General features: G+C 36.6%; 1 protein-coding gene across 1 annotated transcript; it reads left to right on the plus strand.

Moving 5' to 3' along the window:
• The first annotated feature begins 241 nt into the window (after nucleotides 1–241).
• Nucleotides 242–23,626, plus strand: NAA30 (N-alpha-acetyltransferase 30, NatC catalytic subunit). The gene is made up of 4 exons (XM_077768561.1): nucleotides 242–1,012; nucleotides 6,513–6,636; nucleotides 8,413–8,468; nucleotides 17,349–23,626. The coding sequence occupies exons 1-4, from the start codon at nucleotides 242–244 to the stop codon at nucleotides 17,484–17,486; spliced, it is 1,089 nt and encodes a 362-aa protein (XP_077624687.1). The 3' UTR covers nucleotides 17,487–23,626.

The following is a 23,626-nucleotide window of genomic DNA, read 5'->3' on the forward strand; positions in this document are numbered from 1 at the left end:
CAAAGCCCTTGGCGACCTCCCCGCCCCACAGCCCCACCCATTAACTCGCAGCCTCTCCCAGAGCCCGCAGGAGACACCTTCGTCCCCGCCCCTCCACAGGTCACCTCCCTCCACGCCCCTTTCCCTTGGCCCCGGCAGCCGGCAGGCAGGGAAGTGTCGTAAAGCCAGGCCTAGGAAACTTTACCCGGGGTAACAGCCGAGGCGCTTTACGGCGACGGCGNCGGTCTGTGTCGCCTCTAGGATGGCGGAGGTACCGCCTGGGCCTAGCAGCCTCCTCCCACCACCAGCACCTCCGGCCTCGGCGGCGGCCGAGCCCCGCTGTCCCTTCCCGGCGGGGGCCGCCCTCGCCTGCTGCAGCGAGGACGAGGAGGACGACGAGGAGCACGAAGGCGGCGGCGGCAGGAGCCCGGCGGGCGGCGAGGTGGCGGCGGCGGCGGCCAAGGGGCATCCGTGCCTCCGCTGCCCTCAGCCGCCGCAGGAGCAGCAGCAGCTCAACGGATTGATCAGCCCCGAACTGCGGCACCTCCGGGCGGCCGCCTCCCTCAAGAGCAAGGTTTTGAGCGCGGCCGAGGCGGCCACGACCACGGCCACCCCCGACGGGGGGCCCAGAGCGACTGCAACAAAAGGAGCTGGGGTACACTCGGGCGAGAGCCCCCCTCACTGCCTCCCCAGTAATGGAAGAACTGCGCTCCCCAGCCCGGCGGAGGCAGTGGCGGCGAGCGATCCTGCGGCGGCCCGCAATGGACTGGCGGAGGGCACGGAGGAGGAGGAGGAGGAGGAAGAGGAGCAGGTGCGGCTGCTGTCTTCATCCCTGACCGCCGGCTGCAGTTTGAGAAGCCCCCCGGGCAGGGAGGTTGAGCCCGGGGAGGATCGGACGATACGTTATGTCCGATATGAATCCGAGCTACAAATGCCCGATATCATGAGACTGATCACCAAAGATCTGTCTGAACCCTACTCCATTTATACCTATAGATATTTTATCCACAACTGGCCACAGCTGTGCTTCTTGGTAAGTGGATGGAATGCGAACAGGGTGGACGCAGCAGAGAGATCCAGGCCGTGCAGGGCAGGGTGTGTGAGGGCTGAGCGTGGCAGTGGATGTATACATACCTCTGCGTTTCGTAGTACGTTCCGTGATGTAAAAGTGCGTGTCCACGCTCCTAGTTATTTAATGAAACTGTTCTGGAGGTAAGACTTCGTGCTCTGGCTTACCTTGGTGCTCCTGTAAATGCGACGACAAGCCTGTACGATGCATGTTGGGGGTCTCGGATTCTGTTTATATTAGCTTATAATCATGTTTAACCGTCTTTAATTACCCTCCCTCATCCTCAAAGCACTTTGCAATCATTTAATTTGAACATGGTTCTGTTCGGATACAGGCTTTATTAATCTCTCAATTACAGCCGTAATCAGGGAAGAGTGTATGCATAAACATGTTTTGGTGCACATGATTGTCAGTAAACTTGCTGCGGCCACATTGGAGAATTCAGTCTTACAAGCGTTTTCTGTAATTATGGAGATTGTTTCCTTTTACTTCAACAGGACAATTAGCAGTTGTAGCCAGCCTGCTTTCTGGTGCTAGATTATAGAAGGCGCTACTAACACTTCTGGTGGCTGAAAAGACTCCTGAAGCTTGAACAAAATGCCGTTCTGTGGCATGTAGGAAACCTAAGTGTGAAATTGTTACTAACCTAATTTTTTTCCTTTACGAAACTGATCATAGATACACCTATACACTAGTAGTAACCCTGGCTTGTGTAAAGCATAGTGGACAAAGTTTTTTGACTTCTATGTAAGTGAAAAAGATTTGGCTATGAAACCAGCTAAATAGGTGTTTGTGTTTTTTTTTTTAATTTATGTAGTACTGGCAGTACCAATAGTTTCTTGCCAATAATATTGACCAATTTTAGTCTGAAACCTTTCACTTAAATATTAACTGGAGGTATGTTTTGTATCGTGTCCTCGCAAGCATTTTATTTCTTGAATTTCACTAAAGGCAACATACTTTTAGGAAATATTTTATGCTATGTAAAGGGAAAAGCTACTATAATTTATGTTTTAGCATTGACTCAGTTGCACTTAGCAAATCCCAAGTGTTTTGACACTATTTAGAAATCCATCTTTCTGATTCTGATTCTGTATGTTGGTGGTCATCTAAAAATATAACCTCAGAATTGTAGATAATGGTAGTTCTGCTGTTTTTTATGTTCACTTTGCTAAACTTACATTTAGTGTATTTGTTTAAACTGTAGGAACTGTCTTCTATTCTGCAAAACTGCTCTGACAGGATTCTAATCATTGTATCAAAATACAAGTTCAGAGACATGCCTGTGTCAGTGAATATGGGGATGACTTTATAGCACTATATATGTGTCATTAAATGCCACTGTAATTGCCAAAAATTGTAAGTTTACCCACAAAAGTATATGATTGAGTCAAACTTTAAATTGAAATATGTATTTCTGTTAACTACAGAAAATGGTTGTATATATAATATTTAGTCAGCTTTGAGTTCTGATATTACCTGGGCCTCTCTCAACTTGTCTGCCATTTTAGACTCTGATAAACTCAGTATTAAACTTTAGTTTTGATTTTATGTAGACTCCTTCCAATTTACCAGCTAGTTTGTACATTAGCCCTTAATAGTCAGTTTATTTAATATTAAATTCTGAATATCTGGAAATTGAGATATGTACAAGTGGTTGACATCTAAGATTTATTGGTGCAAGTATGTATCTGGAGATATTGAACAGAATACAACAGTTAATCAGAGGCCACTTAGAATTGGAGCCTTTATGTTGGCATTTAAAAAAATTTAAACTTTCTTTGAGAACAATTTAAAACAAATATAAGTGTGTATGTTTATTTTAAATCATATTTTAGAATTCTAAAGGGTCTTAAATGTAATCTAGCTCAGCTTCACTTTTTTTTTTTAATGAAAAAAAAAATTAAGGACCAGAGTGACTGAAAGTGTTTAAATCTTCAGGTGTTTAGTGGTACTTGGCTGGCTCGGTCTGTGGAGCATGTGGCTCTTTATTTTTTTTTTTTAACATTTATTTTTGAGGGAGGGGCAGAAAGAAGGAGACAGAATCCCAAGCAGGCTTCATGCTGTCAGCACAGAGCCTGATATGGGGCTCGAATTTACAATCCATGAGATCACAACTTGAACTGAAAATCAAGAGTTGGACGCTTAACCAGCTGAGCCACCCAGGCACCCCATAGCACGCCGCTCTTGATCTCAGGGTTGTGAGTTTGAGCCCCAAGTTGGATGTAGAGATTACTGAAAATTAAAATCTTAAAAAGAAAAAGAAAAAGGCTTCAGATATTTAGTGGCAGAGAGGTAATGCTAGGACTTTACCTGACTTCTCATTATGGAAATAAGTAAGAACCTGAAAAATGACATACCCTTGATCTAGTCAGGGAAGATCATTGTGTCACCAAGTTATGTTTCATCAAGAGACAGTTGTCCTGGCAAACGTCAATAATCTCAAGAGATTAAAACCTCCAAAATGTTTCTGGATTCTATATATAACCTGTAATGGATCAAATGGAATGTATGAGGTTGAACTTTAGAAAATTGCCAACACTTGACCATACCTAACAAAAATGACAGTTTCTTATAGTTCTTCCTAATAATTGTAACAGATATGAAAGTAGAGTACTATACAAATGGTAGACCCTGTCAATTACTCTGTTCTTAACTAATTTATCTCTGCTATTTTTGAGTTCATGGTATTTTTAGCTTTTGGTGTCTTTTTGAACCTCTTAAACTTATTACCAGTGATGTACTGTAGTACTTCTGTTTATTCTAAATTTAACTTTCTGGCTTCCTCTGTTTTCCTATGTATAGCATTCTGGAATTTGGAAATTTCTATTTCACACAACTTCTATTTTTCAAGTTTTATAGATTGACAAGCATTTGTCCTTGTGGAGTTAAGTCTTACTCTTGCCAGGATTTTTTCAGTTCCCATCCTTGAAAAAAGAACACATTTAATAGTATGACTTCCAGATATATGTGCAGAAGCTTTTATTTGGAAAAACTGATAAGCAGTTTAGTAATTCTTATATATTCATCAGCAATTTCCTAGGAAAAAAATGGACAGGCCTTTCTCACTACCAGTATCTTATTAGTAACAGTACATTATATATTGGGCTTTTATTATATATTAGCCTGATCAGGCTCCAGGCTCTGAGGTATTAGCACAGAGCCTGATGTGGGGCCCAAACCCACGAATCAAGAAATCATGCCTGAGTAGAAGTTGGACGGTTAACCTACTGAGCCACCCTAGCTCCACATTGGGCTTTTATTTTTTAATGATGAGTACCACTTGATTTTTGCTCCTACAGATTCTTAATTAGAAAGGGTCAACCTAGTCCAAGCGTGAACTGATATAATACTTTTTTTGCCTATTACTCCGTTGGTCAAAAGATAAGATTTGAAATTCCTATCCTATTTGAAAGTGTTGTCCAAATGTATTGTGTCTAGTGGTTTTGATTATTTCCTCTTTGGGATGGTTTATTAATTATGGAGGGTAGCTGTCCTACAGTTTTATGTCATAAATTTTTATAGATTTCCATTTTCCCTGACTTACAAGGTCAGGTGAAAAAGTTTTTTAATGTGGGATACCTGGTATGGCTCAGTCCTTTAAGTGTCCTACTCTTGATTTCAGCTCAGGTCTTTTATCTCAGGGTTATGAGTTTGGGCCCCACGTTGGGCTCCGTGCTGTGCGTGAAGCCTACTTAAAAACGTTTTTTAATGTACCTTTTGGTCTAACATGTATGTACATCTATATACACACAACCACATATATTTGAGATGAGTTATTTTAAAGTCAGAAAATGCTGTCAGAGTTGTTCAACCAGGCAACTTTTGTGTCTATATATCAGCTCTTATTTCAGAAAGAAATTTTATGGTGCTTGTTTTTTTTAAGTTAATTTATTTATTTTGAGAGAGATAAAAGAATGTGAGTGAGAACTGGATAGAGAAAGAGAGAATCCCAAACAAGCTCCACACTGTCAGTGCAGAGCCTGGGCTTGAACTCACAAACTGCAAGATCATGACGTGAGCCAAAGTCAAGAGTCATATGCTTTACCGACTAAGCCACCCAGGTTCCCCAGAAATTTTAGTTTTGGAAACAATTTTAACAGAACCAGATTGATTTAATGTGAATGAAAATGGAAATAATTTTAGAGGTTTATTTTACAAGATAGTTTTGGATTGTGTGATAAAACAAATGAATTAGAGTGGACTATTGAATTTAATATCCCTTCAAAGGATTTTTCTAACCTAGTTTAGGTTTGTGTGAAATACATTAGAATTGTCTTATCTAAAAGATTTCTCCAGAGTTTAAAAAAGGCTTTTTAATCCTTTTACAGAATGGTGAACTAAAAAATGTCACATCAAAATTAAGTTAAAATTAACTATAAACTGCTTTTTAATTTTTTAAACCAATTCCCATTTTTTACTGTTGAAATAGTTTCTTCTGAAAATCTTATTAAGAGATAATTTGAAGTTTTCATGTCTTTTAAGTGAGAGCTTTTTAGAGCAAACAAGTATTTCTAACTAGCTGACACATTAAACGATGAGAGCTATTACGTTATTGATATTTACCAGAATACAGTATTACTAGAACTTTTCATCAGTGACAGAACTTTTGAAAAACATATTTTCAGTGATAACCCTGGAAATCTTAGTAAAAATGGGGGATAATTAGCATTTATTCAACATTTAACCTTTTAATACTCTGGAAAGACATACATTTTTATTAAAGTAGCTCTGTATATTAAAGCTTTTGCTTTACTATTAAGCTCTGGTTTTAAGGTCTAGATAGTCTTTGAACTTTATGATAAAGACACCTTCAAGAGTGTCCTAAAAATGAGACCATGGAATATCTAGTCTTTGTAGTCTTTATGTAGGATGCAAGGAATACCTTAAAAACAATCTCTTTTCTGAAAGTCATTTATGGTTTTTTGTTTTGTTCTGTTTTGGTTTTTTTCCCCTGATCAAAATCGAACTCTACTGTTCAGGTAGTATAAATATTAGGTGTTCTATCTGTCTTTCACTAAAACTTTATTAGAATTATATTTAAGTTTATAGCACTTTGATAGGTTTCACAATATTTTATGCCCTATTGAAGAGACATTTTCTTTAAAAAATTACTTTCACGTATTTCCCCCTTCCTGAATTTTAAATATGTAGGTCTTTATTGCAAATAATTATAAGCACCTCTTATAAAGTACTTGGATATTTACTTTGTGGAAATCTTGCTTTTTTCCCTCCAGGCTTTGATAATAAACATAAGACATTTGTGCCCTAAACAATGTTGAAAGATTTTAAAACTGGAACTTTTGAAGGAGTTCTGGGATTTAAACTGTGATTGCCCTCTTGCTAAAATTCTTCTCTCTTCTTTCCTCAAAAATGCTGACCAGCGGTTGGTTGCTGTTTCCCTGGGTAATTGTGCAGTACCTGATGGCAATGTATTCTTCATAACTGTTTGTTTATTTTTAAGGCCATGGTAGGGGAGGAGTGTGTAGGTGCCATCGTTTGCAAGTTGGATATGCACAAAAAGATGTTCCGCAGAGGTTATATAGCCATGTTAGCCGTGGATTCCAAATACAGGAGAAATGGCATTGGTAAGGAAAACACTATGTCACTAAAAGAATGCATAAGCTATTTTCATTTTTGTGTTTTAAAACAAAAGACGTAAGTGTAAATATGTAGAAATGAGAAGCTAAAGGGAGAAAATTAAGGTTGTTTTTATTTCAAAATATTTTCAAACTGTTCTTAAAATGAATTGTTTTCTTTATTAATGTTTGGTTTGAGAAATTATCATTCTGACAAGTAACAGATGATCAGTTTTTACCTCCAAACATTTTTTTGATCACATTCAAAATGCTTTGCTTTAGACTATGTGCTGCAGTTTTTAATAGCATTTTTGGCCCACATGATCAGAGCCCTTGAGGAGCTGTCTATACTTAGGTTAAGTGGACCTCAAGGCAAAATTATGGAGAAATTGTTACCATTATTTAGTACTAGTCATCAAACATTATATCAGCAATTCATGGAGGACCAGGAGAATTGTTTCTTACTGTTCCCAAATTCATCACTTTCTTGGGTCTACTTTTCCTGGCATTTTCAGTCAATCTTATACTTGTGATTTATAATGGTCATTAGAATCATCAGGGTGGTTGAAAAAGAAATGCTTAGGTCCCTCTTCCTGGGAATCTTGTATGGCCTCTTAGAAGTAGGATGGAAGTGTCCCCAGCTGACTGTGATGTCCTAGTGTCTAGGACCTACTGGCTCTTTGTGCAGAATGGGGGATCAAGCACTTGTCTGAGCATGTCAGATTCTGGGATCTAGTGACACTAAGTATTTGTGAAAGAAGATTTGATGCCTAGACCAGTATTTAGTTACTAGCACTTTGTCACTTCTAGTTGTTTTAAATACGAGTATTACTGTCCAATTTAAGACTGTCACAGTCTGAGAGGTCATGAGAAATTATTGTGAATAAGTTGACTTAATACATTAGATTTAACCAACTTTTTTTTTTTTTTTTTTTTACAGTGTTAGAGTTTGCTGCTAGGGTTTTTAATGAATTGAACTTGTTATATAAGCCAAGTTTGAGTTTTTGCATTAAAAAGAGTTGATAAGAGCTCATGGCAAATGATAGGCAATTATCTGTCTAGTTCAGAAGGCAGAAACTGGTGGCTTGAGGATTGCACCCTGGCCTTCAGACATTTTGTTTGGCCCATATAATGTGTTCTTGCTCCTGTAATTGTTTTGAAAATTAAGAGATTTCCTAACAGAATTTGGGTTTCTTAAAATCAGATTTGGCAATTGTTTTCCCTTTAATGTACGAAGTATATCTGACCCTAAACTAGGATACATGTAGCTAGACATTTGCAGAGACCCCACTGGCATCATTTGGGAATGCCCAGGCTCACTGTAAGGTTTGTAGGAACCAACCCAGTGTCTTGGGCCCACTCTGGGTCACAGCAGTTTCTGGTGTGATCTTTGGCAAGATTGACTCAAGGGTCTTGTTGTAACTTCTGGCTAATTTAAGGATTTCCTGGGCTGTTTTGGCCATCCCATAGCTTGCTTTTTTTCTTTTTTCCCTTTTCTCTTACTTTGAAACAGAATAGCACAAACTCCTGCTTGACGCAAATAATTACACCTGAGAAGAAGAGATGCGTAAGGAGATAAGTCTTTTAAGAGGAAACTTATATTACTCTGTGTAGGTTCTGTTGGTCTCTCAGTTTAAAGATAAATTTTTTCTCACTTAAGATAGTCTGTTATCTCCATTCAAGGTAGAAGCCAGCATTTGGTATTTCTATGCTTATTATAAATATAATTTAGGTATCCTTAAGAAACTAAATTATCCTTCATTAATACTCAAATCTATATTCTAGGTACTAACTTGGTTAAGAAAGCTATATATGCCATGGTTGAAGGAGACTGTGATGAGGTAAGTCTTTCTAAATGTTTAAAACCTTTTATCCAAGTCTGTGTTCTATCAGCTTGTTTGTTTTTTAAATAAATACCCCACAATAAATTGTATTGCAAATTTCATTGCAAATTATTATCATAACAGTGTAGCTTGTGGTGAAAATTATATTCCTTTTAAAAACACATGAGTTTTGACCTAGAACAAATTTTAGGATGATAATGGGAGCTAAAATTTGTTCTTTGTCCAAATGTAGAGGTGAAATCTTAGACATTTTCAGTAAATAATTGGTATTCAGAGGGATTGGTATTTACAGGATTTGTTATCAGTTAAGTCATTTAAGGCAGCTCTTGTTACATATCTTATTGTAATTTTCTTACGTATTGGCCTTAGTATCTCTCTAAATAACTTTTTTTTTTTAAATCTGTGGGCCAACTGTCAGCTCAGGAAAGACATTTCATGTTTGAAAAAAAATCTCTCAGCACTAAATAATGATTAAGGCTAGCAAGAAAAAAAGACAACTACTTTTTGAATGTAGACCTGTTTATGTTTTAACCTAAGAGCATCTCTTCTGTTTAGCTCATTTGTACAGTCCAGCCGTAGGTAGGATTTGTGTGGTATCGTGCAGCACTGTGCTGTACACGTGGTGAGTGCTCTGTAACTAAAGGTGGTGGTTGGAGATGATACGATTCACTGTCTCGTGCAGAAGGGAAGAAGTATAAACCAGGGAGGTGTAGATGTCTTTAATACAGCAGTGGTGACAGTGAGGGAACAAAGTTGTTTTGTGCCAGTAACTTTATGAACATTATAAGGGACGCTTGTCTTTGTTGTTAGAGGGCAAATATGCCTTAGTCAGTTCTCAAACCACTTGCAGTTAGGTAATTTTTTCCTCAAAAGTCTATAACTTGTTTTGATAATTTGTTTAAGGTGGATTTTTGTTCTGTACAAAATTTATACTGACTCATTAACCATTATGTGTATGTGTATATGTGGGGGCGCAAAGTCCCTTCTTTCACTGCCCTCACACTCTTCAACGCTTTGTTGTTCTTTCCACTCATAGCTACTGTTCATCTTTAAATATGTATCCTTCCATTCTAAGCCCACATCTTCGCTGTGTAATAGTTTTTATACACGTAAAACCATAATTATTATTCTGCAATAATTACTTTTTTCATTTAACACTATCTCGTGAACATGTTTCCATGTCAGAATACAGAGATTTACCATAGAGTATTCTCTTGCTCCTTGTTCACATTAGTGAACAGGTCACTCTAAGTAGCAGTTGTCCAAGTAGGCCTACAGATCTATTGTGTAGCACAGAGGAAGTCCTCCTGGCATATCAGGGCATTCGGTTTTATTTCAAATAAGATAATTCATATACAGTGAAGGATCTCCTTATTCACAGCAATTAATATCAAAGAGTAAAAGATGCAGTGACCCTGACCAATTAAATGTCTGGTAACATTTGCAGAAGAGGATTGGACTGCATGTATTGATGAGTCTAAGTCTCTCTGTTTGGACCGTAGCCACACTGGTGTAGCCCATCAGGAAGAGAAGTCAAGCTTCATAAAAGTTGCTGAATGTTTTGGAGAACTCTTTGGGTTGATAGAACCATGTTTTGATCCTCCACTGCTACTGAATAGAGTGGTTTCCAGTGAGCAGGGATGTTATGAACAGGGAGTATTATGTTCCTTGTAGTTATGCCTTTTGTGAGTTATCCTAGTCACTACCTGTGAGACAGGGTGTGTGCCTTACCTTAACTGAGCAGAGGTTTAAATAGTATTGGTTTTTCTTTGAAAGTTCCAGGGAATGATATGGAGATTTGGGTTATATTGTTTTAATCTCAAAGTTAGATCCTAAATTAGTGATAACATTTTATGGCAGAAATACTCTTTTTGTGGGCTGAAAGATCTAGTTCTGAGTTTTCTTTTGAAGCAGTGAGTTTTACTTAATCTTAATCTGAAATGGATATAGTTCCATGAATTTACTTCTTTTGTGTGGCTTTTTGCAGTTTGAATTGCTCTGCCTCTGGATTAAAGAACTCTTCCATGTTTTAAACAAAATTGTGTGCGTCCCCACATTGTTCAGATAAAGGATTTGCTCTAGGAAGGGTTAGAACCTTCGTTTACTCCTTATAAGGCTTTCACTCTCCTTTTCATTGAGTTTTAAACTAAATAAGCAACAATTCTATCCCCCTCTCCCTTTTAATTTTTGATAGTTAATTTGTATGTGTTTGTTCCACTTCCTTTTATTGCCATTTCATCCTATTTGGTTTGGTTTCTTCCCCCTCCACTCGAGTGTAATTACTTTCTCACTGATGTGTCTGCCAGGCCTACTAGCTTCTTGGTCCTCCTGCTTGTTAACCTACTTCTCAGTCTTTAAGACCCAATACAAGTAACACTTTTTTAAAGTTTTCTTTAATCCTTCTGGACAGAATCAACTGTGTAGCGGGGCGCCTGGGTGGCTTAGTCAGTTGGGTGTCCGACTTTTGCTTAGGTCATGATCTCGCGGTTTGTGGGTTTGAGCNCTGAAATATACTTGTTGAGAGTCTGTGCCTGAGCCACTGATGGAGAGCAGAGATACCTTTTCTTGTTTACTGCTGTTTTCTTAGGTCCTTGTGTGGCATTTGTGATAGAGTATGATGGTTCATAAATACTTGTGGACGGATTAGTTCTGTGCTTATAGCATCTTATCTCTACCTCTTTTTTTTAAATGTACTTGTGAATTTTGACTTGTATAATTACTAATTTGTCTTTCTCTTTGAGCTTTCTTTCTTTTTTTACACTTATTTATTTTTGAAAGACAGATTACAAGTGGGTAGAGGGGCAGAGAGAGAGGGAGTCACAGGCTGAAACAGGCTCCAGGCTCTGAGCTGGCAGTCAGCACAGAGCCCGACGCGGGGCTCGAACCCACGAACTGCGAGATCATGACCTAAGCGAAAGTCGGACGCTTAACCGACTAAGCCACCCAGGCGCCCCAACACTTATTTATTTTTGAAAGACAGATTACAAGTGGGTAGAGGGGCAGAGAGAGGAGACACAGAATCCAAAGCAGGCTCCACGTTGAACGCACAAACTATGATATCATGACCTGAGCCGAAGTTGGACACCTATCTGACCGAGCCACCCACGCATCCCATTTCTTTGAGCTTTCTATAAGCTTTTTAGGAAGAGCAGTTATCTTATTTTTGTACATAGTAAAAATTTTTTTTAAGTATCTGCAGGGTTAATTAGTTAAAACACCTTTTGGTAAAAATAAAATTATATGTAAAAACAATCTTGTATGTAATTCATTGTTCTGAGGAAAACTGAAATTTTAATTATCTAGGGATACAGTGACCAATTTTGAAGTAACCAACATGTGATTTTACTTTTATTAAGTTAGGCCAAGCTTCCTTTCTCTTAGTGTTAAGGAGTTTTGACAAATTATCAGAAAGACATTTGAGAAGGGATATAAATTACATTTCTAGTACTTAGGTTGTGCTGCTTTTTTAAAATTCTTATAAAGATAGAAATTTTTAAATGTATGCACCTATAAAGAGAGGGACATTTGGAAATCTCTGTGAAGCCTTACCATTTATATTTTTATTTTCTTTTCTGTTTGCAGAATTTATTTGTGACCTTGAGTTGAGTGTATATTGCTTTTGTCATTTTTAGGATAAATTCACAGCAAATTAAACCAAAGTTAGTAATCACAGAGTTGAAATGTAGATCATGTTTTGGCTCAAGCAATAGTAAAATACCCTCCTGATCTAATAGATATTTTCATTTTGCCTTATGACTTTCCTAACTTTTTATGTCAGAATTAGACCTGTTAAAACAGCATAACTAAAAGATCTTTTTCATTTTTTGTATATTTGGAGCTGTCTGAAAAGTCATAACATTCAAAAAAAGAAACAAGGAGATTTGTCGCTTCATGAATCAGAAATAAATTACCCATATTGCTGATCTGGCTTAAATGTGGTTATACTTGTGAACGCTCGTGCTGCCATACTGGGACAGGCATCTTGGCTCTCTCTGTGTGTTACATTAGGGGAAGTAGTAAGAAAAACACATACAAATAGTATGAATGAGTTTTCTAGGATGTCTCATTCATTCATTCATTTAGAGAACATGTGCATGCACGCATGGAGGGAGAGAGAAATCTAAGCAGGCTCCACATCCTGCATGGAGCTCGATGTGGGGCTCCATCCCACGACTGAGATCATGACAGCTGAAATCAAAGAGTCAGCTGCTCAACCGACTTGAGCCACCCAGGCACCCTTAGGATGTTACTTTTAAAGTAGGATTTGTATATCTAAAATAATGAACCCACACGGTGACCATTTGCTTTTATGTGCTCTTTTCCTGAAATAAATTAGAATGGGGCAGGTGATTGGTCAGCATGGTGAAAAATGCTTTACTTTTTAAGCTATACGTGTCATTTTGAAGTCTTCATCTCTGGGAATTTAAGTTTCAAAAAAATTTTTTGATTTAAGGTATGATTGCCATGATGTTAATACTCAGAATTAACTCCTATATGATGAGAATACACCACATTTCGTAATTGAATTTGAATGTGTCATATGTGACCTTTAACCATTTTTAATTGACTAGCATCTTCCCATTTTCCCTGGCATCCACCATTCTACTTTCTGCTTTTATGAGTTTATTTTTGTTTCTACATATAAGTGACATCATATAGTATTTGTCTATGTCTGATGTGCTTCACTTAGCATAATATCCTCCAGGTTCATCCATCTTGTCACAATGATAAGATTTTTTTTTAAGGCTGAAAAACATTCCATTGTATGTATATGACATTGGACATTTAGGTTATTTCCGTGTTTTGGCTATTGTGGTAGTGCTGTGATAAACATGGGAGTATCTATTTGATACTAGATAATCTATTTGAGATCTTGATTTCAGTTCCTTTGGATATATACCCAGAAATGGGAGTCCTGGATCACATAGTAGTTCTATTTTTAAGTTTTTGAGGAACCTTCATACTGTTTTCCGCGATGGCTGTACCAATTTACATTCCTACCAACAGTGGTCTAATTTAGTATAACCAGTAATAAATCTGTTACATTTTAACAAAATACATTTGATATTTTGATATGTACAAATACACATCATGTATTTTTATTATTTTTTGATAATGTACAAAGGTGACTTTTAAGCTTTTTATGTTTAGCAATCAGATGTTGAACATTTTTAGTTTCACTGGAAACATTTTGGCTATCAGACAGAGGCTGCTAGGTAAAGAGCAGAGTAAAATGGAGTTATTTAAGCTATAAGGAGTTTTTGTCAAGTAGTCTGTCCTAATTCAAGAACTGGGTATGAGAATCCTGGGTTCTAGATTCATCTTCTGTCACTTAGTATAGTTGTGTGATTGTAGGCAAGTCATTTAACATATTTTATAGCCTGTCTCTTTGTCTATGCAGTATGGTGGCAATTCTCATCTTACAGGAATGTTATGAAGAGCAATAAAGTTCATTCAGCAGTATCAGTATAAGGTCTATGAAGTGCCAGATGATAAGCTAGTACTTACGTTCTAGCAGTCAGCAGCTCCAGCACTTCCTGCCTAAAATATTAAAANAATAGTTTGGCTTATCCTGACAATGGTTTGTTGCTAAGAGAATCTGTGGAACTTCACTGTAATCCTTTTTTTCTGTTAAGTAGAATTCAACTTTGCCAAGTTTCTTTGGGACCAAAATAACTTCATTATCCTTTGGCTTCCTATGTAATACTCCCATGATGTGGACTAAGCGAATAGTTTCATACTGAGTTTTCATTATAAACCCAGATTCTCTTTTAATATATTTAAAAGAATTTAAGTGATTAAGTATTAAAAAGTAGTTACTTTTTTCTGACATTTTCTGTTTTGTCAGATGATCTCTTTGTTGACAGAGTATGAGTGTACCGAGAGGATCCTTTGATTTTTAACTAAGGTCAGCCCTTTGTGTAATTCCATGTCTGTGTAATTGGGCTGTATTTCACTCATCTGCTAGGATGCCAACAAAGGCAAATTCAACTCTTTACCACACCTCAAGTGTGTATTTATGTAGCCATAATTAGCCTCAGATGTGTCTTGAATATTTTTGATTGCCAAATGTTAATGAAGATGGACTTAAATCCCCTTCATTGCATTGTAAGTAGGTTAGATCTCCCATTTCCTCCTTTGTTTTACTCTGGGAAACAATCTGGGGAGGCACAGAAGAGTGGATATTATTAAGTTCTAGTTCAGATTTGGAGTCTGGTCTGTTTTTGCACTACTGGTGGCCTTGAATTTCATTCATTTGTAAATTGGAGAAAATTCTATTTCATGAGGTATTTATGAAAATAATATCACAAATGGATATAAAATGATATGATGCATATAAATGCTTTAGATAGCATTTAATAAGCCTTCAGTAAGTATTAGCTTAAAAAAACACTGTCACTCCTTTTTCTGTGAAATCAAGTTCCAAGTTTTGAGTTGTACCATTGTTTCACATATTGTTTTGATGAAATATTTTAGTTGTAAGTAGGTGGTGGTCTAAAACAGAGGTCTAGGAGTTACCTAAGAGATTTGTTCAAAATTGAAAACCTGTATTGATCAGACTGGACTGTCCCAGACGGGAAGATGGCAGGAGAGAGGACATGGTCATCAAATGTTGAATGAGAATGCAGTTGAATAAGGAGCAGTGGGGTAATATGAAAAGAAAGGGATAATCCACCCAGTCTGGAAGTGATAAGTTAAGGCCAAAAGCAGGGGGGACAGGAAGAGCATCCTTCCGGACAGAAAGCAATTTATATGAAAGCCTAAGGTGGGTTCCAGAAATTGAAAGTTTAGTGTTGATCATGGAGAGCCAGGGGATAGACCTAAAGCAAAGTTGGCGAGGTAGATAGAGCCCATAATTTGATGGGTCTTTTAGGTTTCTTTACATTGTCTTTATTTATCTTTTTAACTTTTTAAAAAAAGTTTATTTAGTTCTTTTTAGAGAGAGAAAGAGTCTGGGAGGGGCAGAAGGGTGGGGGGAGAGAGAAAGAATCCCAAACAGGCTCTGCACTGTCAACACAGAGCCCGATGTGGGGCTTGATGTCACGAATTGTGAGATTATGACCAAAGTCTGATCATGACTGTCATTGTAGAGCCCAAGGCAGGGCTCTGTCTCACAAACCATGAGATCATGACTTAGCTGAAATCAGGAGTCGGATGCTTAACTGACTGAGCCACCCAGGGAGGCACCCCTAGATTATCTATAAATTGAGAACTTTATCTTGAGGACAAAAGGGAGGCAGTAAATGGTTCTAAGCAGGGGTTAACAAGAACATCATTCTACTTAAAGAAAATGGGAAACCTTTTGAGTTAGGAGTATCTTGTAATTATAATGAAAGTTGATGCCAGCTTGGACTGGAGTGGTAGGAGTAGTGATAAAAGGAAAAAGGTTGATTTTAGAGAGATTTAAGAGAAAGAATAGAAATACTCAGTGCTTGGATGTATGTAGTTGGGTAGAGAGGAAAGAAGTTCAACAGTGACTCCTAGGTTTTCAGGTTTGAGGCATTGTAGTATTGTTAATGATCTATTGAATTGTAGAAGAGGCACTGATCATGAGTTCAGTTTTGGATATGATGAAGTACATTTTCTTCTTTATTATTTACATCTATTTGAATTCTTGTTAAATGTTTTGATAGCTTGAGATAGAACAAAAAGTGACTCAGACCTTTGTTTAATTATACTTTGCCCTTTTTGTCCCACTTCAAACACCTGAGGCTTATGACATCCCAACAGTAACTGTGGCTCAATGAGGTAGGTTGAGAATCGATAGAAAGGCAAATAGAGCTGTGTATGTAAAAGGTGGGAGGATGGAATAAAGGATGTTTGGGTAGAGGAAGGGAAAAACAAAATAATAATAGTAATAATAAAAGAAAATCACACAATCTTCAAAAAGTATCAGTTCTTCATTGTCAGAGCCATTGATTCAGTAATACTAAAAATGACTCAGAAGTTAATATTTTGTGTATTCTTCTGTTAAGTGTTGATGTCCATAATGTATAGTCTGTGGCTCTCAGACTGTTGTTTTCCAACTAGCATCATCAGCATCAACTGGCAATTTTTTAAAAATATAAATTCCTGGGCCCCACCCAAAATCTACTCAGAAACTCTGGAGGAGGCTGTCTGTGATCCAGTTGACTAATGTTTGGGTATCTTCGGTCTAGGATTGGCCAACTTTCTTGCAAAGGACCAGATGGGTAAATATTTTAGACTTTGCGGGCTATAGGTCTCTGGTGCAACTGTTCAACTCTGCCCTTATATTGAGAAAAGAAGTCATAGACCTTATATAAACAATTGGTCATGGTTGCGTTCCAATAAAGCTTTATTTACAGAAATCAGCAGTAGACACATTTGGCCCAAGGGACATAGTTTGCAGATTCTAGTCTAGATTCTAGACAAATAGGGTAGTTGTTGCCAGCATAAATGATGACAAATTAATGGAAATATAGGAGTAAAGAGTTGGAGGTCAATTTGAATAGTTTCAGATTGTATTTTCTTAAAGTTTGTATTGTTGGTGTTTTTCTTCTTTTCCATTTTTTTGTCACACTTCTTCTCTCCACGGGGAAATAATTCATCTTTGTTTCAGTATAATCATTGCTAAAAATTCCAGACATCACAAAAATCAATGGAACAGAAAATGTCCACATTCCTACCTCTGCTTACCCCAAGAGAAAATTACTATTAAAATTTCAATGACCATTTTCTGGGTTCTTTCTATACATCATTATTTATTGTCTTTACCACCAATTTTAAAACCAATATGGAATGTTTTTCTTAAATATTTGATCTGTTTACTTTATATGTGATTTGTCAAATTATGAAATTATGTATTAATTTCAAATATATAAAATTATAACTTAGTTTTCTCATATTTTTTTGAAGGTTGTTTTGGAAACAGAAATAACGAATAAGTCTGCTTTGAAACTTTATGAAAATCTTGGTTTTGTTCGAGATAAGAGGCTGTTCAGATACTATTTAAACGGAGTTGATGCACTGCGACTTAAATTGTGGCTGCGTTGAGAAACTGATATCAAGGAACAACTTTCCAACCACGCAGAATCGACCTTTGCATGCAATGCAATTTGTACAGAATTGCTTTGCAGGTGGATTTAGTAATTTCCATGCAGCTCTTATCTGTCAGTGTCTCATTGAGTGTCGCACAATATTTGTTGCACTTTGGCATGGCGCATTTGTTCTGAATTAAAAGAGATTGTTTTAAACTTAAAGAGTTCTTTTGGTACCAGCAAGATGTGCCAGTTGATAGCCAAGATTTGTTTGTTCATTTGCAAAGTCTGCTGACAATGTTATTTACACAGTGATCATTTTGTCACAGAACCAGTAAGTGGAACATGATTTTTGTTCCTTAACAAAGCCAATGTAGACTGTAAAAATCTCTAAGTATACTAACATTCCTCATGAAACCTGCCATAGTTTTCTGAAGGGGGTGGGGGAAAAGCTTCAATTTTAGGTTTTATTTTTTCAATATTAAATTTTCCATTCTTGGATATTGGTACCTCAGTGATTAGTGAATGAAAAACAAATGTTATGTAGGGTTGGGTGTGTCTTACAATGAGTAAAGATAACAATTAAATCGCGTCTGCCAGTGCCTGTGTAGATAAGTATATTTGTCTTCATCTCTAGTTTTTGAATGCATGCTATCTTTTCCTTTTCTTTCAGGCCTTTGCAAGCAAACTTTTGTTTTTATTTAAATTCTAAATTTGGTAATAAATTATTTCAGATTTTTATAATTTGGATACTTTTTTCCAGGTGAGTGACAGAGTGGTTTACTGTAAAGTCCCGTCTTTCCTTACAGTAAGAAGTTGAATCTTCTTGGAAAATCTTTGAGAAATGACTCAAAAGGGCTGAGAAAAGTTGATGGAGCCGGGAATTGCTGGGTTTTGGATGCACTTTTTTTTTTGAGAGTGAGGGAAGTTTTGGAAAAGAATAGAAAATTAATGTAAATTGGTATGATTTTATTTAATCAAAATTATTGCTAAGCTGTGAAAAACAGCTTTTACAAAGTAGCTGGAACTTTTTTCCCACTTGATTTGGATTCACATTGCTTCCATTTCTTAAAATGTTTCACTTTTGGTTCTTGGTCTTGGAAATAAATTTGAAGGTTCATTGTATCCATTTTAAGCTGATTTTATTTTATTTTCACTTATTTAAGCAAATTCTTGGGGAAGCTTTGCTTAGTTCCGAGAAAAACAAAAGGGAAAATTGGAATTTTTTTTGGAGTGAGTTCCATGGGTTTTCTTAATAGTTATCTCCGTGTTCAGTTACATTGTATTTTGGTCAGTCTGTGCAGTGTACCAAATTTTTAAGTTAATTGCTTTCAGTTGAGTCAGGAAACCTGTGATGGATAATTTAACTGGAAAACCTAGGTACCCATAAAAAAAAAAAAAAAAAGATTGATTCTCTGTGAAAAATGTTTTCTAGGAATCTGTGTTTGTTTTTCTTTAATTTGGATATGCTTTATTTCTGCTCTAGGATTTGGTTTGAATTTTATTTTATGGCTATAATTACTGTATTTTTAAAAACCCTACCTCCATTAACAGTTGGTAAAAGCCCCCTTTCAGGAAAGTTTGTTGCCTTTTTTTTTTTCTTTTTAAAGGAAAGCTGCTCCTTGCTCAGTGTAGTGTCTTGAAAGTGAACATGGTAACACATATTTTTAAAATAAAGATACACAGATTTGGTGAAAATAAAATCTTCCTGCTGGTGGGATCATTTATAGTTCCTCATTTTTAAAGTCAATTTTTCTTTCCATTTTACATTGCTCTTTGAAAGTTTAATGGGCAGAGTACTGATTGCATTAAAAATGTGATGATCACTCAATACTCAGCTGGATTCCAGCTGACTGTTTTGAGTATGTCTTTGGTCACACGTCATTTGGGCTCTAGCATTTAGAGGAATGCCAATCATAGTGATGCTTCTGTTATTTTTGATATGGAGGGAACTGAACTAAAAGAGTTGTCAAAGTTTATCTCACTGCTTTATATTTGACCTGCTGATTCATTAGTAATGATTGTTGATGAACATATATTTGCTTGACTCACTAATGGGGACAGTTCTAAAGTGGATAGATACATGCTAGATTTTCATTTCAGCCATTATGTTTTTGGTAGGTTGTCAAACCATCTCTACTGACCCTTTTCTCCCAGAATTGACCAGGTTGCTGAACTGACTGGGTGTTTATAAACGTGACCTTAAACCCTGTGGCCAAAGAGTCAGATGGCTGCCGTGTTTTTCAACCTGGTGTATGTTGAATATAAATGTCTACCTTAATGTCTTTAATTGGGTATGCAAAAGTTGTTTACTTAAGTAGACTAAAATGTTAACATCTAGCATGATAACCCAGCATCAAAATTAAGTCTCCATTCCAGTTGAAGCAGCATCAAGCATTCATTTACTTTTTGATATTGGGCTTTCGTCTTATATAATATTCAAACAGTCTCATTTAAAATTGATAGTGTGAGTTCACTTGGCTAAAACTGAGCAAAATTGGTGCAACTTTCTTTTAACGGGGTGCTGCCTCTTTAAGACTGACTGTACTATCCACTGACACTGGTTTGGCAGTTGGAACTGCTGAACATTTTTATACATGCTACCATGAAGCTATATATGTTAGTATTGAAAAAGCTAACGGGTATGCTACCATTTTTGATGTGTGGACTGATTGTAATTTCCCTTACATTAGGATGAAACTACTCTAGGGGAGTCCACAGATCAGAAACCAGACAGTAGTTTTTGAAGTTGAAGCCAACAAAATAAAAAAAGAAAAAATTATTAAAAAATTGGTTTTTTACTCTCCCTACTTACTGAGTAAATTACCCTCCCTACTTGCTTGACAAATCTGTGTAAAGGAGTTTGTTTGTCACATGTTTTAACTTTACCTTGCCCTGTGTTATGGTATTGGCTGACATGTATAAGACTGGATGTGTATATTTATTATGGTGTCTAAAAATCATGGAGTTCATCACTTTCCAGGAGCATAGATAAAAGCAAATTGGTAGTGCATCAGTTTCTTTTCAGTGCACCATGACATCACTAAAATGAGTGCTATAATGTTACAGGGCTTTCAGGTTTGTAAAAACATAACCATAAATTATATTGACGTCAGATATGAGTTGAGTATCTATAAAATATCACGTGTATCTCAAAATATTGGACTGCTGTTTGATGACTGGATATTGCTGCATAATTTTCTTCTATTGTCCCATATCCTTTTGGAGAGAGAGATTTAATGGGATTTGAAATGTGCAAGCTGTCTAAATAAGATGCAGTCAAATAAAGTTGGTTAAGTTGTGTTTGCATTTTCCTTTTAGATACAGCTGTGTGCATTTTATGATTGAGTTGTTCTGCTTTTACCTACTAAGAAAAAAAAAAACAAGCAATCCACTCAGCTCCCCACTTCGTGCCTCCCATCCAAGAATTATTTGGAAGAAGTGATATATAATTATTATCTACTTTGTGTTCTGACAAAGTAAATTTGAAAATAACAACATGAACTTGATTTTCCCAAAGGCATTCAAAGTTAGTCCACCTAGATATCAGATATCAATACAAATGAGAGCATTTTTGCATGCATGAAACCAAAACTTGGTTTTTTGTCCTTGTTTGGTAGCAATTTATTCCTAAGACTTTTTATTTTAATTTACTATTTTTTTGGTTTGTACTTAAGTAATGTTTTTTCCCCTCTTGCTAAGACACCAAAGTAAAATAGAGCAATATCTGGGCTATTTGCCCCATTCTTGTGAGAAGCTTTAAATGGTAGCTATGCATGCTTTTACATTTCAAGATTTATGGATATTAGTAGAAGAAAGATCTGTTTTAAATATGAGTGCTGAGTTACTTTCATCATCCATGCAGTCTTCACTTTGTTCTTTTATGGTCAGATAGTGAAAATAATCTTGTTCATGTTTTCCTTGAGTCTTACGTGGAACTCCTGAGTACCTCATAAATTGAATGGTGATCAGAAAGTTGATACCATCCTGTGATAGCTGTGAGCAGAGATCACTATTCATATGTAGCCCAGAGATTTAGTGATACTTTTAAACAACTTTCAAGAAGAGTGAAAAATCTCATGAGCATATAGCACACTGCACTTTCTTCAGATCAGTGCTATCTGATAGCACTTTTTACAATAATGAAAATGTTCTTTGTGCTCTCCAGTATGGTAGCCACTAGTCACATGTAGCTAGTGAGCCCTTGAAGAGAAGCTACTATGATTGAAGAACTGAATTTTTAATTTTAATTAACTGAAACTTAAAGTCACATGTGGTTAGTGGCTACTGGACAGCATAGCTTTAGATAATATTTAAGTGGTAGTAACTAAGGAAAGCAGTTTTTTTCAATAGGATTTTTAAGACTACTAATTTATTGAACTATGAAATGGAAGGGTCATGATTAAAAATGATCTCTAAGCAAGAGTATAACCGCACTGTTTCTGTTGATTACCTGTTGCATCAGTACAGTGTTTGACACCACCTCTCTCCTTGCCCCCATTGTGATCTAGCCCTTCTGAGAAAGGCAGCCCTTTCAGTTTTTCTTCGGACGTTTTCTGGGTTGCAGAGATGCACAGATTCAAGTGCCAAAAATTAGCTTTTGATGAGACTGTCCTGTCTTTTCAGTGATAAAATATTTTACATTGTTAAACCCAATAATTTCTCATTTGAGATGAATTTGAAGTCATTTCATCCCTAAATGAGATTTGTCATTTCTCATTTTACCAGTAGTCAAACATGGAAGTGTATCATATTTATACTAACTTTAATTCTGGAAGATCATTCATACTGATGGAAAGGCAAGTGTCTTTTTGTTTTTGAGAGAAGATTAGTTTTGCTGTGTTCTCTGGCCATGTTGTGTGTCACCCTTGATTCTAGCTGGTCAACTAGTTCGTTTAATTCATCAAAAGGGCAGAAGTAGGGGTGGAAAACATCTGGCCAAAGAATGCCGAGCTTGGTACAGCTTGTTAACACTGCTGGAGAAAGCTCAAAGCAAATGTTTGATAGCAATGTTTAATTGTCAAAAGACCTAGGGATAACAAAGACCACCAAAGTGCCAAAATCTATCTTATACTACTTAAGAAAATGTGAACGATGTAGGGGTCATAATGTAAAGTTTTTATAATGCTAAGAAATAAGCTCATTTTTAGTTATGGATTTTCATTACTACCTCTGCTGTATAAATATATCTCAATTTTCTAATACCTCAATTTCCTGAGATTCTGTATGTGCGCTTTTGTAAATAAAAGAATTTACCATATGCTAGGGGAAGGACCTGGCTTTTAAAGAAATTGTATAAAGACATTTGTTACTGGATTTGTTAACACAGTGAATCGATTTGAAATTTCTTTAAAAAACGTTTTATAGCCTTTTCTGGTCCGATTGACTGAGGGTTTTTGTTTTTGTTTTTTTAGTGAACATACTCTTATTTAGCGAGATCTGTGTTCAGGAAGCATGTACCCTGATTTGTTAATTTACAGCTGCAAAGATTTGTATGTCTCCTATGTTTTCTTTTCATGCCAAAGAAACACTCTTTAAAAAGCCAGCAGGTTGCACGAACTGAAAACAATTTTTTGCACCTTACACAGGCATTCTCAAGTTTTATTTCCTGGGATTCAGTTATATTCCAGAAGAAAATAGCCAATTTTTTAGGTAAAGCCAGTAAAAATAATTTGTGAAAATATATGTTTAGGAATGCATTAGTTCCATTAAGGAAATAATGACAATTTTAAGGAACTGTGCTGCATTAAAATCCACAGTTGCATGAACCTTTTTAAAGCTGATACAATATATAATCACTAAATTGTGTGTGTGTATGTGAACTACTCAGGATTCAATGGTCTAATATAGGGGATTGATTACTATCGTCTTTAGGGCCAGATTTCCCATGGTTGCACACAGCTATTGATTGTTTTAAGGGGGCTAAACCTGCTGCCTTTAAACTTTGCTACCTCCCCCCCTCCACCTGTGGCTGTAAATAGTGACTCTGCAGTCAGCTAGCATTATACTTGATTTTATTGTGAATGCAAATAAAATTTGTTAAGTCCACCAAGTATTAACTAGGTAAATGTAAACTGATTTCAACCTTGTTTCTGGCCAAGTCTACTTGATAGCTTATGATAATTTGGAAATGAAGTACATCAATATGAATGTGAA

Source organism: Crocuta crocuta, unplaced genomic scaffold (genome assembly GCF_008692635.1).
Source record: "Crocuta crocuta isolate KB4526 unplaced genomic scaffold, BGI_CrCroc_1.0 scaffold10, whole genome shotgun sequence".
In the NCBI taxonomy this organism is placed as follows: domain Eukaryota; kingdom Metazoa; phylum Chordata; class Mammalia; order Carnivora; family Hyaenidae; genus Crocuta; species Crocuta crocuta.

Coding starts and splice junctions, on each gene's coding strand:
- NAA30 (XM_077768561.1), top strand. CDS start 242: ATGGCGGAGGTACCGCCTGGGCCTAGCAGCCTCCTCCCACCACCAGCA. Junction 1,013..6,512: donor GGCCACAGCTGTGCTTCTTG/GTAAGTGGATGG, acceptor TTTATTTTTAAG/GCCATGGTAGGGGAGGAGTG. Junction 8,469..17,348: donor TTGAAGGAGACTGTGATGAG/GTAAGTCTTTCT, acceptor ATTTTTTTGAAG/GTTGTTTTGGAAACAGAAAT.